Genomic DNA, 14,859 nt, shown 5'->3' with positions numbered 1-14,859 from the left:
TACATCTGTATTTTGAGCACACGAGGCCGCCATCTTACATCTTGTCAGTTTCATGTGGGATTTTATCGGTAAATCCTTTAATTCTGATACACAGCCAGATAATTTAGGATGAAATTCGATAAAAAAATGCTTTAAAACCAGAAATAAAATTTAGCAAACACATCCGACCTATTTCTTGGTTGTGCTCTTGTTATTCTTACATTGCCTCTTAAAATTTATTTCGTATATTTTTGGAGCAAGCCCAACTCATATATCAATTTACCGAACTTTTTTAAGTGTGCGGTTGGAATAACTTCCTTTTCTTCTTAAATTTTTCTTTATAAAAATATCATATACGCACTATTTTAATTATTCGTGATCTTAATTACGATTTTTTCCATTTACACCCATTTATGCTTGTCGTTTCATCGCCGGATGAATATCCAAACTGTTTGAATTTTATTGATAGTTGACTTACATGCGACAAGGAGTAAAAGTGAAGCCTTTTGAATACATCAATTTCATCCAACTTTTTAAACTAAAAATCAATTTTATAGCATTCTCACTGCTAATGTGACTATCGTGGGTTTTCAGCAAGGCCAGTATAATGGATGCTGTTAACATTTAAGGTGCTTTCCTCACCGTATTCATCTGACCTAACTTGGAAACAACGGTTGAAAGGTTGAAACCATTGCCTGTTGTTCTTGACTTGCAAGAAACCTAATAAAGCTATCTTGACGTCTTAGGAATCATACAATTCCCTATTCAAGTTGTTCTCCGTTGACATAGTATGTATGTGTTCTCCGCAAAAGTAAATTTCTAGAAACTGAACGTTGATTACTGAGTCTTCTATCGTCATCAAGAGACGTTGTGTTTAGATAATATCAAAATCAGGCCCTGAAATGATGGCAAAGATAGTCATTAAAACCCTGATAACGGGATGCCTTACCAAGATAAAGAAATATAAGCACTATTTTGTTGATATATTTATCATTCATTCTCTAATATCTTATTTTTGCGGTATTCTTTCGCTACAGTTACTTTATATGTAGCGACATCATTTGCCTACCAGGCTCATCTAGTCTACTGATCAAAGGTTAGGAGAAATGCCTAGTATGTTCTGTTTTTTTTAAGTTTAATAACACTAGCTCCAATAGTACGGCGTAAGTGCTGGACCCAATAAGATCATCATAGCTATCTTATGCCATACCTTGGAAAGCATTATTTGACAACACTACCATTAAAAGGCACTTGTAGGGCAATTTAATGTATATGAGATTACGCATGTAACATTTTAATGTAGATTTATTGAAATGTAGATACTGAAACAACCGTATATTAAATCGTGCGACGCATATAAAGAAAATAATTTATTACCTCAATTCTTGTTTATACATATACATTCACGGGAGTTCTCAACGTGCTTAAAGAGGGAAGGCTTACGTAATTAATGATCATGGAGTAACTTTTAAGCATTAAGTGTTCATATGAGAATACTGTGGCCCAAGTAGCCAAAAATTAATTGCAGGCGGCCATATCTAGATATAAATCTTGGCATATCGTGTTGTTTTAGAGTAAAAGAACTATTTCAAAAAGAAATAACGTGTCCCTAAAGTGGAACAGTAAAAATAAATATACCTACTTGAAGATGCTATCCGAACGGTCGTTTTTCTACCGTAATGAACACGTTATGACGCCTCGGCTCAATCATTAGGGCAACTGAACAATCACTCGATCAGTTGACCCCAAGGAGTCCAAATGCGTAGCATCAAAGTAGACATCTGTAAAGAGTACGTCAAATTTACTTATTCCATTCATAGTACTACAATGCTAGTACTGGTATTTTGCATGCCAAAGTTTCGCCCTTTCCCAAACTAGTTCCTTAGTTTCATTTATGTTCTTCTTCCTTGTGCTCATCCATATATGCCATAAGTTTTATCTCTCGACATTCCTCGGGGTTTTCCCGTAATTTTCCCTACATCATATTTCTCACGTTAATACTGTGACTTATGGCATGACCTATCCGCTGGGTCATTCTTTGACGTGTAGTGCCCCACAGGTCCCTTTCTTCTCCTATTCTACGGTACACCTCGTTTCTCAACCTTGTCGCCCATTTGATCAACAGAACCCCCTTCCTTTACACGGAGTGACGCAGTTCTTCCGTGGACATCTCATCGGTTTACGTTAGCATAGAAAATACCGAACCCGTGAACCCCTTTTGAAGCGGTTTGTCCGCGAGTGTTCGTGCCGTAATTTTCGGAGATATTCTCCGTATGAGAGTATGCAGCCATCGTTCTCCCGTCTCCGACATGTGTCACGTCCCTCCACAGATTATTACTGCAAGTGCAAAGTGTCGCCCTTTCAAAAATAGCTGTTCAACAAAACTTAAGAGAACATCCATCTGCCCATAATTGTATTTCATGCTAATTTTTGTTATCTGAATCAACTTTTTCGCAATTCCTCAAATTTGTTCATTTGGTTTTCACCAGTCATTTCATAGCATTCTTCACCTCATCAGGGTATAATTTCTTTCATTTATGCAATTGTTTAATCAAAGAAAGTTATCGAGTGAAAGCGATATTTTTTTATTATTTACGACTCATATTGCATGGCTCTGCGGTCAAACAGGTGGTAATTTCATTGTCCACCGTCATCCCGGTGTGCATGCCGTGATGTAGGGAGACTTTCATCGAATGGCATGAGTAATCGGCAAGTGGGTTGCCCTCGGCCATGTTTTTCAGTTTTTTTTTCCTCCCCATCAAGGAAAGAGCTGGTCACTAATTCTTTATCGGGACCTGTGTGTGGTCCAATGTGGTGCATCACTAATTATGTGTCTCCTCCCCCTCACAGGGATCGAAGCCACGTTCCTAGAGAGCCAAGGTCCCACGTTCATCAAGGAGCCGCCTTCGCGGGTGGACTTTGCCAACGTGACGGGTGCGCGGATCGACTGCTCGGCGCAGGGCAGCCCTCCGCCGGCCGTGCACTGGGTCACGCAGGAGGGAAAACCAGTGCGCCGCATTCCCGACACGAGGGACACGCTGGCCAACGGCAGCCTGCTCTTCCTGCCCTTCCGACCCGGAACCTACCGCCAGGACGTGCACCAGACCACGTACAAGTGCGTCGCATCCAACTCGGTGGGACGCATCGTGAGTCGCGACGTGCGCGTCCGAGCAGGCAAGTGTCCGAGCCCGAAGAGCAAGCCTACCGCATTGCATGCATAATTTTGTGCTTTTATTTTTAAAAATTATCTACATCTACATAATACCCCGCAAGCCGCCTAAAAGGCGTGTGGCAGGGGGTGTTAGGACACCAGCCGTTTACACCTAAAAAAATTTTGTGCTCAAACGAAGTTGGGACTAGCGTTCATTAAAGTCCTTTATGGTTCGGGGGAAAAACGAATTCCCATATCTTTCCGTTTGGCAAAGCATCTCTCTTAATTTATCGCTTCTATCGGACCTAGAAATATAGTACCCGTGAAGTACTATGGCGTCAATGCAAATGCCAGTGCTAATAAGCCTTATAAATCTACAAAGCAATTCGAAAAGTAACCTCGGAATAGCGGAAAAAATATCAAGCCATCACAATGACTCTTCTCTATTTTTCATCATATTCTCACTCATTATTCAAGCAATTGTCGTACCGTTTTATCAATTTATCAATTCCTTGTGCACATGAAGCGGCAGCCTGCGATTTCAACCAATGTGTCACAGTGATTTTATGTTCCTCGCCGTCAGTGATATTGCCCAAGACACTTCTTTATTGCAGTGAGCAGATGATAATCAGAAGGAGCCGGGTTACACGAAGGATTTTGAAGCCAAGGGGACTGAATGGGCCACATTCCATTCCATAGGAGGCTGATTTCTGTTTCCACTTCTGTTGCATTTCAATCTGTTTTCAAAAATGTCCGCGGTGCGGTGATGGGTGCAATGCGATCCATTTTTTCCACTATTTTGTCGTACAATGCTTATAATTGCGAGGAATAGCATTTAAAAGTTATAACTTTGATAGATCACATCAGCATGTATATAAATTTCAGTGAACACCTGTAGTTGTACCTTATTTCCCCGTGAAACTCGGATCAATTTGTCCGTCAGCGATGCGAGTAGCGATTTTTGCAAACCCATTTAAATGGGTGGTGGGTGACAATACATTTACAGGACGACTTGCGGATCCTCTTTCGTAATATTCATGGCTGAAGCACATCCCATTTGAATTTGCGCAAAACCTCTTTTGTTTTTACAGCAGTGTCAGCCCGTACTTCGCTCTGGAGAATCTTCTGGTACAGCGGTATCCTACCGGTTGCACGCGTGCCTCTTGGGGGCACGCCGAAAACAATCGGAAATGGCGGACACTAGGTTCCCTAATATTAACCTGGCAACACAAGGCTTATCCAGGAAATATTATTAACGTGGAAATCCAGGAAATTATCCAGGAAATAATAATAACCTCGAAACATAAGTCTTATCCAGGAAATATGTAAACATATTATATGGGGTATTTAAAACAAAATTTCTTTTTTTACAAGTATATGTAAATAAAAGTAACACCTACCCCCAGTGAAAATATGTAATAAAATGTGCACGTTAAATTTTTGCCGGTACAATATTAGTTATATACATTTAGAGGGGTATGGGAGGAAAAAAGGTTGGGAACCGCTGTTCTAGTATAACATTCATGAACCCGCTATTCTCTCCATTCGATTCCTAATAAGACTCATCGTTCTCGCCCACCCGATCTTTTACCGTCACATTGTACGACCAAATGTATCATCTTTAAATTTCCATAGTGTATAAGCTAATCCCATGCCAGCATTTGCCAGCACCTATAAATTTGATAATTCCACCTCAATGTTTTCGCGAACGCGAAGTTGTTATGTTTAAGATAAATCCATATGATGATACAGGTTTATTCTTTACGCCCTAAGCATGTCTAAATGATATTACAAGTTTCAAACAAGCAATACCCCTTCAAAGTAGAAAACACTCGAAATAGACTAATATAAAGGTGAAATACAGGGAATGATTCTTCCTCTAAATAATTAACAGCTCAAAAGTATATATAAATGAGACAGATTTTCTTATTATGCAAATACGACCACGAATAATAACGAGAAATCCCAAATCACATGATCCCGTATCCCCTCTGACTTTTCCTTGTTTGGAGAGATCGTTGATTGGCAGATCTGAAAGGAAGGATATTATTAGGCAAGCGCGCACCCACCTAGTTTGTCTGTCATGGGGACGCCGGAGGCACCATAAATCGTAAATTAGCAAAAAAATATGCACTGAAATAGTTACATTGAATGCGAGGAAAGAAACGCAGAGGAAGACATTTATATTCTCCTCCATTTCAAATTAGTCATCTTTATCCTGTGCTACGCGGAGATCAATTGAGACTTCACAACAGGAGCGAGGGTCCATATTTTATTCAATCTTCAAAAGACTATGTTCTTATGAATATGATATTCGTCAAATATGTCTAGGACGGGCCGATCCATCATTTATGAAACCGGTTTTTGTAGAACTTTAGTTAGTTTTTAATTTTTTTACGCATTTGCTTTATTTAAATAGATACGTAAAACGGCAGGCATAAGCTTTGCGAAACTCGTTGCTATTCCAATGCGAATCACGCTACAATTATTTATTTGAACTGCTAGGTAGCTTCCTCACGGCATGAATACTAGGTACAGCCTCGCTGCGAATATGTATGGTGCAGTTAAGAAAACTTCAAAATTGATATCCCTGATTACCTTACCGATCTTTGAACTCTTCCTGTTTCAGTCACAATCAATCTTGGCCTGCTACAATCACATGTATTGCCCTCATAAAGTACCCCCATGAAAATTAACTGACGTACAAATGCGAAGGACAACTGGTACTGGAGCGGGAAAACAGAAAAAGCTGATAACATGAGGTTGGATATATTAAAAACAAACAGAATATTCCAAATCCCCATGCGTTGTAGCCAAAGCTATGTTTGGTTCACGTATTTAGATATGTCAAGAAGTTCAATGCGTTTGTTTAAATTAGCCATCTTATTTTAAGCAGCTTATTTCAATTATGAATTGAGTTTTAAGATTAGAAGCTTGCACTTTCCATACGTTATTTTACGAGGATCACATGATAAAAATCGAATACGCAGAAAAGAGGGTGGTCTCCTATTAATTTTTGTTGCCAAAGTCGAAATATGAATACTCCTGGAGTACGTATTTCACGCTTCTAGATTTTTAAATCACGATGTATATTTTTCGCGATTAAATGAAAATTAAAAATTTTCAAGCGCGCTAAACCGCGACGGCTAAGTATAGATGCTGGGAAAAGCCCTTTTGACGTCATTCTGGTTCCCGCTGCCGCCATGTGAGGCCACCTTGGTGTACGGCTTTGAGTGCCGCTACGATGCAGGCTGCTAGCAGGTAGCAGAATACCCAGCTAGTAGGAAGCGCTTGGCTTAAATAAGGATTGTTAATACCCTATCAAACGAAGGAAACTTTCCGACCTTAGCCAGTTTTAATAGGTGATTATTAAGAAATGTTTCCCTGAGCTCTGTTCCTCATGCATGCTTTGGTAATCTCAGACGATGTAAAACTCCTATCTACTCGTATAGAAACTAGGTCCCTCTGACGTCACGTGGAGTGGCATCGTATGGGCACCAATCTGGCCTTTTTCAAATGAGGATAAAATTGACCATTGCCATTCGTCTAAACCGGTATTTCTAAAACCAAATAATTTGTATATTATGAATAAACTAATGGAGGGTAACGAATCGCAATCAATACCTTTCGTTTTCTTTGATGAAGGAAACTACCCTATTGCCACGCATGGTCCGACCGAGCAGTTACCATACCAGTGGCCATTTTTCCGTTTATTTCCCCATACTCAAGGTCTATACCCTTTATCACCAATTTTCAATTATATTGTATTGAAGAGGCATGACTTTATAATCAAGCAAAAACTCGAGCTGACTTGCAATCTGTAGAGAATCCAATGAAAATTTTTGGACATCATGGTTCCTACATCCATTCCAATCCATCTTTTCCGGCAAATCTATCGTAAACTTCTGTTTTTTTGTTTTCTCGTAATAGGGCAAGCATCAAAAGCTTATTTATTCTTCCTATCAAGCAAGTACCGCAGGAAATGAAACTTAAATTAGAACATTCATGGGGTTATAGAGGTTAATTCATGGATTCATATTGGAAAAAAAACAACCAGTTTCTATATCGTGGGGATCAGCCCCCTATATTTTCTATAAAAATATTTCAACCTGATTTTACTGATCAACCAAATATTCAGATGAAACTAATTTCTGCATTAACATGCCCATTTTAATAAATTTATTATGTATCCAGTAAGTTTAAATACCTTAGCTAAAAACAAAGTATGCTTTTAAGGAACAGCTTTGCAAGTCTACGAAAAAATCCCATCCATGGTCAAATAACTTTTAAAAATGTCTGGGTTCCTCACATTAGTGCTTAAAAAATAACAAATAGAAAAGTATGCAACATTAAAAACTAAGATAACTTGTAGGTAATACTACTCCTGATATTCGTAACGTGATGGATATAATTTTCATCTCCGCTTTTTAACCCAACCCACATAACTATCTACATTTTTTATGCTTTAACTATTTTTATATTTATTTTTGGCGACTTATTTAGTCTTTAAAGTAAAATTAAAAGTCATTCTTCAAATTTGAAGAAAAATATGTAAGAGTTTCCTTAAGTAAAACCGAATTTTATTTTTAATGTAAGTCTAAAAAAAATTTCAATGAATATAGTGCTTCACTATCACTCATAATTCGTACATTTGAATGAGAACTAGATTAAGGTATTATGTTTCATATTAATCGCTGATCTCAATTTCCTTTCCAAGGGCAGATACCATAAGTTTAATTTTGATTCCTAACCGGCGTTCAAAGGAAAACGAGGATTTACTTATATTTGAGCAAACTTGAATCGAAAATATCTCATCTTTTGAATTGGTGAGGGGTGATGATACTCCGATAGTCGTAGATTCACATTCTAAAAAAGCCAAACGAGATTCTATTTCTTTAGGAGAGAGCTTCCACTACTGTTCCTTCCGTTTCTTCTTTGCCGTTATCCCCGGTATAAGATGAGACTAGTATTTCTTCGCATACAGTGGCATACTTATATCCAACGCAACGGGGGCCAAAATTCAAATAATTCCTATTACTTTCGACAGCGGTTTTAAATGGACAGTTATATTTAGCACTTATTCGGAAGGAAAATATTCACAGAATATATTTTATAACGCGGAATAAGCCAATACTTCACTTTACTAACTCTAACGTTTTGAATTAATATTACTAAGCAGGGCATTCATTTTCTTCTAAACAAATTCTGATTCAATCGAGCCGGGATCGCTACAATCCGAGGCTATTATTTGACATTCTTTTACCGATTTCCCTAAATTTGAGAGCTCATATTTTTACAGTAATTTGGAATATATTTATTTTTATGTTGACCGATCTCTTTCGTGCTAAATAGCTACGGGTTTCAATTGAAAATTCCAGAAGAGGATCAGGCATTTAACGAGGAAACAATTTCATCGATGTTCTATTGGATTTTGAAATTATTTGTTTCGAAAACTGACGATGGAATGTGGGCATGAAAATTCCAAAAAATCTAGCTATTCATTTTGCAGTGTAAATTCCAGCAATTTCCTCTACTGTGAAGCGAGATTTTTTTATGTTTTTAAATGCGTAGTAAGTATTTTCCGGGTTCATTTTTGCTGTACAATTATCATAGTTTTCCCTTTGATGTTATTTCACGCATTATGGATATTTCTTTGTTTTTTTATTTTTTCTCACTAATTGTAAGTATAGCCATATTTGAAGTCAAATGTACACTTAAATATTTAAATACTTTTAACTATGTTTATCATATTTCTTATGTATTTAAATTCCATCCACACCTTTGGCTAACTTAAATCGTATTTATCTAATTAATAATATGATGAAGATTCATAGCTGTATTGCATGAATTTCATTTTCATCATCTCCGATATGGTTGCTAAAAACGGGACAGTAATTTAATTATGTTTCCATAAATAGCAAGGTATTTATAACCTAATTATCTATTGGGCTAATTGCTTGAGTTTTCCTGCTATTGGAGGTATATTCTGTTGTTGTTATAACAGAATGTAATAAATAACGTTTCACCTGTTTGAAAGTGGGTGATATGGGTTGATATGAACGATAGATGTTATGAAAACACATTTTCCTAATTTTCATAATGAGTATTCAAGCACTGTATCTGTTATGTCAAATCGACGTTTTCTTTTCTTCTTCTCCTTCTGAGTTGTGAAATTTTAATTACGCCTCTCTTGAAATTACCGCGGTGAGAAATCCATCATATATTCTACAATTATTTATTCACTTAACATTTCTAGATAGGTAAGGGAAACGCCGGATCTTAGGATTTCCATTTGTGTTTAAAATGTTTTTAAATAGTGCTAAATGTGAGATTCTTGGCTGACGCGACGTTGAAACCTGAAAAAAAAATTCTAAAGTTCGGTAGGTAGAGAGGGATAATATAGATACAGACGGTACATACGTGTAGTCGGTACTTTTTAATTAATAATTTGAAAACTTATTCACCTTTGAAAGATGATATCAATTACACATTATTTCTCCCTGCAATCGCTTTCAGAAAATACCACCCTGAGTTGGTTTCATACTTTTGCTATGATCCATTGGACTCTTTCTTTAAAAATGTTAGAAAAACTCTTCCTTTTCCGAACACGACTGATTAATGACAAGCCTAATTTTTTTAAATAGTACATTATTTAAGTACCACCTTCCCACAATACGTTGCCTCAGCATTCCTTGCCAGGAAAAAATACTTAAATAACGTTATTGTGTCTCTCCTTTTGACTAACGGCCAATGCAGGATGCACCAGAGTGCATGGGGGAAATAATTTTCTTCAACGATAAATATTTTTTGTTAGGCCATATTTCCCTCGGAGAGTTGGCTGCACGCCCTACTCATGTGCTATCGTGGCCGGATCCCGCCTTTCTTGCATCTTCCTCCTCCCCCGCAAATAGACCTTTCACCCGACGCCAGATATCTTTCAGCCCCGACCCGAATTCCCTAAAATTCCATCCGTTAATTACACAAACACGAAAAGGTCGAGCGCTTTCCACATTGGCTTGAAGATTCAATTAAGCCGGCCGGAAAGTTATTGACCATCGGCATATTGTCCGCGACAAGCTGAGGAAACCCTTGAGGGCGTGATTGTAAAAAAAAACTTGGAACTAATAGAGGAAATCCTTGTCACTCGTTATTAAATCTGATTGAGCCTAAAACATTTCTTGTGGTGCTTTCCCCAGCCGGTTGTTTTGGTTGCCAGTAATGCAAAACTGAGAGTGGTTCAGTCAATCACCAGTTAGTTAAAAGTGTAATACAACGTACTGAACATAAGTTGAGCATTTCTACCTTCTTTTTAGGGGAAAATATTTTGAACGTGCTTCAAAATGAAAATTAATGGGTTCTAACAAAATTCCTTTCCTCGATTATTCCGGGAAATAGGTTTGTGTTAAACAACGCAAGGGAAATTGCGGTAAAAAATCGGGCTGGATGTTATCAAACGAAATGAGCAGACCAATAAGGAAAGAATGTATTCTAAGGTTTAGCGGAGTAAATATGGTATGATGATGAATATTATCTTGGTCCATGCCTTGTATATGAAACAGAAACTAATATTATAGATAAGGACAGTAAAAAGTATTTATGCATTTCTATTTTATGTCAATTGCCTCTCAACTGGATTCTTTTATTTATTCAAGTAGGCACTCAATTATTCATCATTTATTTTTTTTCGCAAATTATACAACATGTTTTCTAAAGTTACCCTCTGCTACAACTACTCAATCGTTTACTATGAGCGTAAAATAGCGAGTTACGATTGCTGATTTAACATCAATTGTATATGTAAATTTAAGAATAGTTTTATGTCTACACAAATAGCTTCAGGAAGTTCTTCAGATTATCATATAATATTTTTAATTCTTCTTTCAGTGGTGCTACAAGACTATGACGTGCAAGTAATATATAGCAAGAAAGTGATGCGAGGAAATACGGCGATACTGAAGTGCACGATTTCGAATTTTGTAAGGGAATATATCACCGTCACGTCTTGGGTTCAAGATTCCACATTCAACATTTATCCATCCATAAAAGGAGGTGAGTAAATTAGCAACTATTTGGTAAATTTTGTAGATGAGTTTATATATATTTAAACTAATAATTTTGAATTTCCGTGCATTTTATGTTTTTTTTGATCATTTAGCTCCATTGTGTACATGCTCCATTATTCATTTTCCATGAGTAAGTAGTTTTATGGGTAGACAGCGGTAGGGTCTATTTAAATCTTTTATTCGATCATATGAGTGATCTATGGCATCATAAAATGCATCCCATCACAATTTTTTAACTTATTTGATTTTATGTTTAGAATATTGCACGATATTAATGCACAAAAGGACATGAGTCCACTTTAATGTGTAATGCTTATGTGAATTTGAATTTGACATCTCATTCGTGTTATTTTGCAAAATTTGATTGATCTACTTGACATTAGCTATCGGATCCCCTATGAAAAAAATTTTATAAACCTGTTTCAAATTTGTATACATTCTTATACATTGTCATGGCAATGTATAAGAATGTATACAAATTTGAAACAGGTTTATACAATTTTTCATAGGGGATGCTATTAATAATCGGATGTCACGTGGATTTATTTGATGTGAAAAAGACTGCTGTTTTAGCTGAAGATCATTGGATCGCTACTTCAGCGGTAGAAGTATAATTCCTGGAAAAACTTAGCTCTCACCATTACATTCTTTGTGAAAAATCATTAAGACCTATTTTTTTTGTACAGTATTTTTCAAGCTTTCATTAAACCTTGTTGTGTATATTTCCCTTGGTTTGTTTAGGATGTTAGTGTAGTATTTTAAGAATCTTTTGCAGTTAGTTCATTGCTTTGCTTTACAAATTAAAGCATCTACATCGGTATTTTCTTTTATGAAAGCATTGACAGTGATAATGGATTTCCAAAGACATCAATACAGAAATAGATGTACGATATTTTTACTGCATATCATAGCTTTTTGGTGGTGAAGAACATTTCATTTTCATTTCAAGTGGCTATTTGGTTGTTTGGTTTCGCCAAGTAAGATAGTGCGATGTATTAGTTGCAACTTGTATGGGTTTCCGATTAAAATGCCAGTTTAAAACTAGGGGGGTAGTTATTATTTGTTAATTTTAATGTAGTTATTTTTATGATGATTAAAACATGCATTAGCTATCAAAGGTTATTTGGAAAGAGACATTATTGTCACAAACCCCTATTGCCATAACTCTTTGTTGTTTGAAAGGAAAGAAACGAAATGAATGTGCGGCTAGAACATGAGTCAACTTGTAGCAATTAATTGGGATGTCGCCGAAGGGCTTCAAGTGATAATAATCCAAATTGAGTAAAAAACTAAATTGCGATTTTATAATTTCTGTTCTTATTTCAAAAATTCATCATAATCGAGTTAATTTATGTAATGCAAAAATAATTGACTCCCATTAGAGATATTATTACTGTAGATAGTTTCATGAAGTTAATCTTTCTTGCAGCCCCTAATGAGTCTTTAGATCAATAGTTTTATACAGACGTTCCCAGCAGTCCTATCCCGCACGAAATACCTTGTTTTTCAGATGGCAAGTATCACATGCTGCCATCTGGTGAGCTTCTAATCCGCAACGTGGACGAAGGAGACAAGTATCGCAGCTACCAGTGTCGTGCCGTCAACCGGCTCACGGGCAGCACGTTGCTCAGCGTGGATCGGGCAAGGTTCATGGTCATCGGTAAGTAATCTCATCTATTTCTCATTGCGCACGTTCGAGATTTATCCATACCTTTTATACCGATGGAAATATATGGTATGGGTTATGTTCTTCGACGTAAGTGATGTTCTATTCCTTCATACTCTACCTTGGTGTCTTTGGTGACTCTTGGCATTTAGCATAATGAAAAGTACTTGTCTACTTATTTATTCATTCTAATCGAGTAAGGTTACGGCACGTAAAGCCATTTTCAAGGTAAAAAATGGCATTGAAAATTGCATTTTTTACCATTATGTGCCGATACTTGGGTCGTTCGGAATGAAAAAATAAGAGTGGAAATACACAAGTACTTTTCATTATGTAAAATATCAAATATTTACAACAAATTACCCCGGAAACTGTATCTTTCATTCACTCTTGGTGTTTCGTTTGTGAATGAAGAATATCTCCACCTTTGTGTATGTTTAGGTGGTAATCTTAAAATACACTGATCAACAATCAAAAAGAAATTCCCTGATCAAAATGCTTTTTTTTTTTTGTCCCCCACAGTCAAATTATTTTTAACCGTTCCTGAGCGGTTCCCAAGCGGTTCTAGGGGAAAGCCAATTTCCCCATATGCAAGGACCTCAAGCCCCCGCGGGCATGGGGTTCGCGGCTTCTGCAACATGTAATAAATGTTTTTTTCTTAACCATCTCTTTTTCGAATGGATTGTAGTGTTCTTCTACCCAAATATCTTTTTCCGGACTCTATAATAATAATAATAATATTTTGTAAAGCTACAGTTAAACTTCATATACAGCTTTATTTTTACCGACTCAAACATCGCCCAAAATGCATATTCGTTTGGAAAAGGGTAAGTAAAAGATCCGGAGTATGGAGTATGTAAAAAACAATAATGTGACTCTGGGGGTTAAGATTCGACTCGATGACGTTTGACTGTTCATGATGGCGCTATTGGGGATAAGCAAATGTTCGTGATTGTTTTTTATGTCATTTACGCTAGTTTTCACCCCATATCATGTGAAATGTGTGGTAATGATTATTTTCTAAGTGATCTTCTATTTCTTCTTACTCTGCCTAGGAATTCATAAAGACTCTTTCTGTTTCGTATTTGAATTCGGATTATTTCCAGGTCTGCTTCGTCTTTCAATATTTATTGTTCGTAATATTTTAGACCTAGAATTGAACCAGAAACTCCCATGTTTAGTGATTTTTCACCCGTGGATTTTTATAAATTCCAATGCCATTGTGGACGTTAATTCCCTCACTGGCTCATTATTTTATCTACCCGAGAGTGAATTTGGGAACCGAACAATCTCCGGTCCAAGTCACTGCTCCGATTTGATAGCTTCCTCGGTCATTTTATATTTTTTTAAATTCCACGTTCAAATGCGTAATAACAATTTAAGTTTGGGAGAAGACGAAAAATATCTAGATTGGCAAAATTTTCCTCGAAAGGGAAATCAAATTGGGACGTTTTGCTTTACATTGCCAATGAGCAGTATATTACGCTACCTAGATTCTGTAATTCAAGGAACGATTGAGGAAAGTTCTTGGTCTTTTCCACGGAATTTTTGTCGACGAATTCATTTTCAAAACCAATATAAACGTGGTAAAAATCTGCTATCCACTTGTGAATTCATTTTTCATTCATCATGCATAACTGATCCCTTTGGAAATATATTGAAGAATATTTGAAATAGCACCTGAAGATACATAATAAGTGCTGAGACTTAAGCAAAACATTTTATTTTGAGGAAAATTCCGCAGATCTTCATCATCCGATGTTCACGCTTCAAATTTTCAGGATTTTTTACTTAAATTTACGAATTTTATAAATTATAGAGAAATGCTATCCAGCTATCAACTTATGGTGTCATAATCAGGTGACCTAATTTTCCTCAAAATAAAAGTTATCCTCATGTATCCAAGCTTTTTACTTATCTTCAGGTAATATTTCAAATATACTTCAACTTATCTCCAAAGATAACACTTAAGTTCAGATTTTTTCATAGTAGTTATATCC

General features: G+C 36.6%; 1 protein-coding gene across 1 annotated transcript in view; it reads left to right on the top strand.

The window, feature by feature from the left end:
* Nucleotides 1-14,859, top strand: part of LOC124171311 (Down syndrome cell adhesion molecule-like protein Dscam2) — a 436,269-nt gene that overhangs the window by 350,565 nt on the left and 70,845 nt on the right. The window contains exons 2-4 of the mRNA XM_046550458.1: nucleotides 2,830-3,153; nucleotides 11,015-11,179; nucleotides 12,704-12,853. Coding sequence (XP_046406414.1) covers nucleotides 2,830-3,153; nucleotides 11,015-11,179; nucleotides 12,704-12,853 — 639 coding nt within the window. The remainder of the gene's footprint in view (nucleotides 1-2,829; nucleotides 3,154-11,014; nucleotides 11,180-12,703; nucleotides 12,854-14,859) is intronic.

This window comes from Ischnura elegans, chromosome X (assembly GCF_921293095.1).
Source record: "Ischnura elegans chromosome X, ioIscEleg1.1, whole genome shotgun sequence".
In the NCBI taxonomy this organism is placed as follows: domain Eukaryota; kingdom Metazoa; phylum Arthropoda; class Insecta; order Odonata; family Coenagrionidae; genus Ischnura; species Ischnura elegans.
The sequence above is the reverse complement of the archived record's forward strand: the minus strand, read 5'-3'. Positions and strand labels throughout refer to the sequence as shown.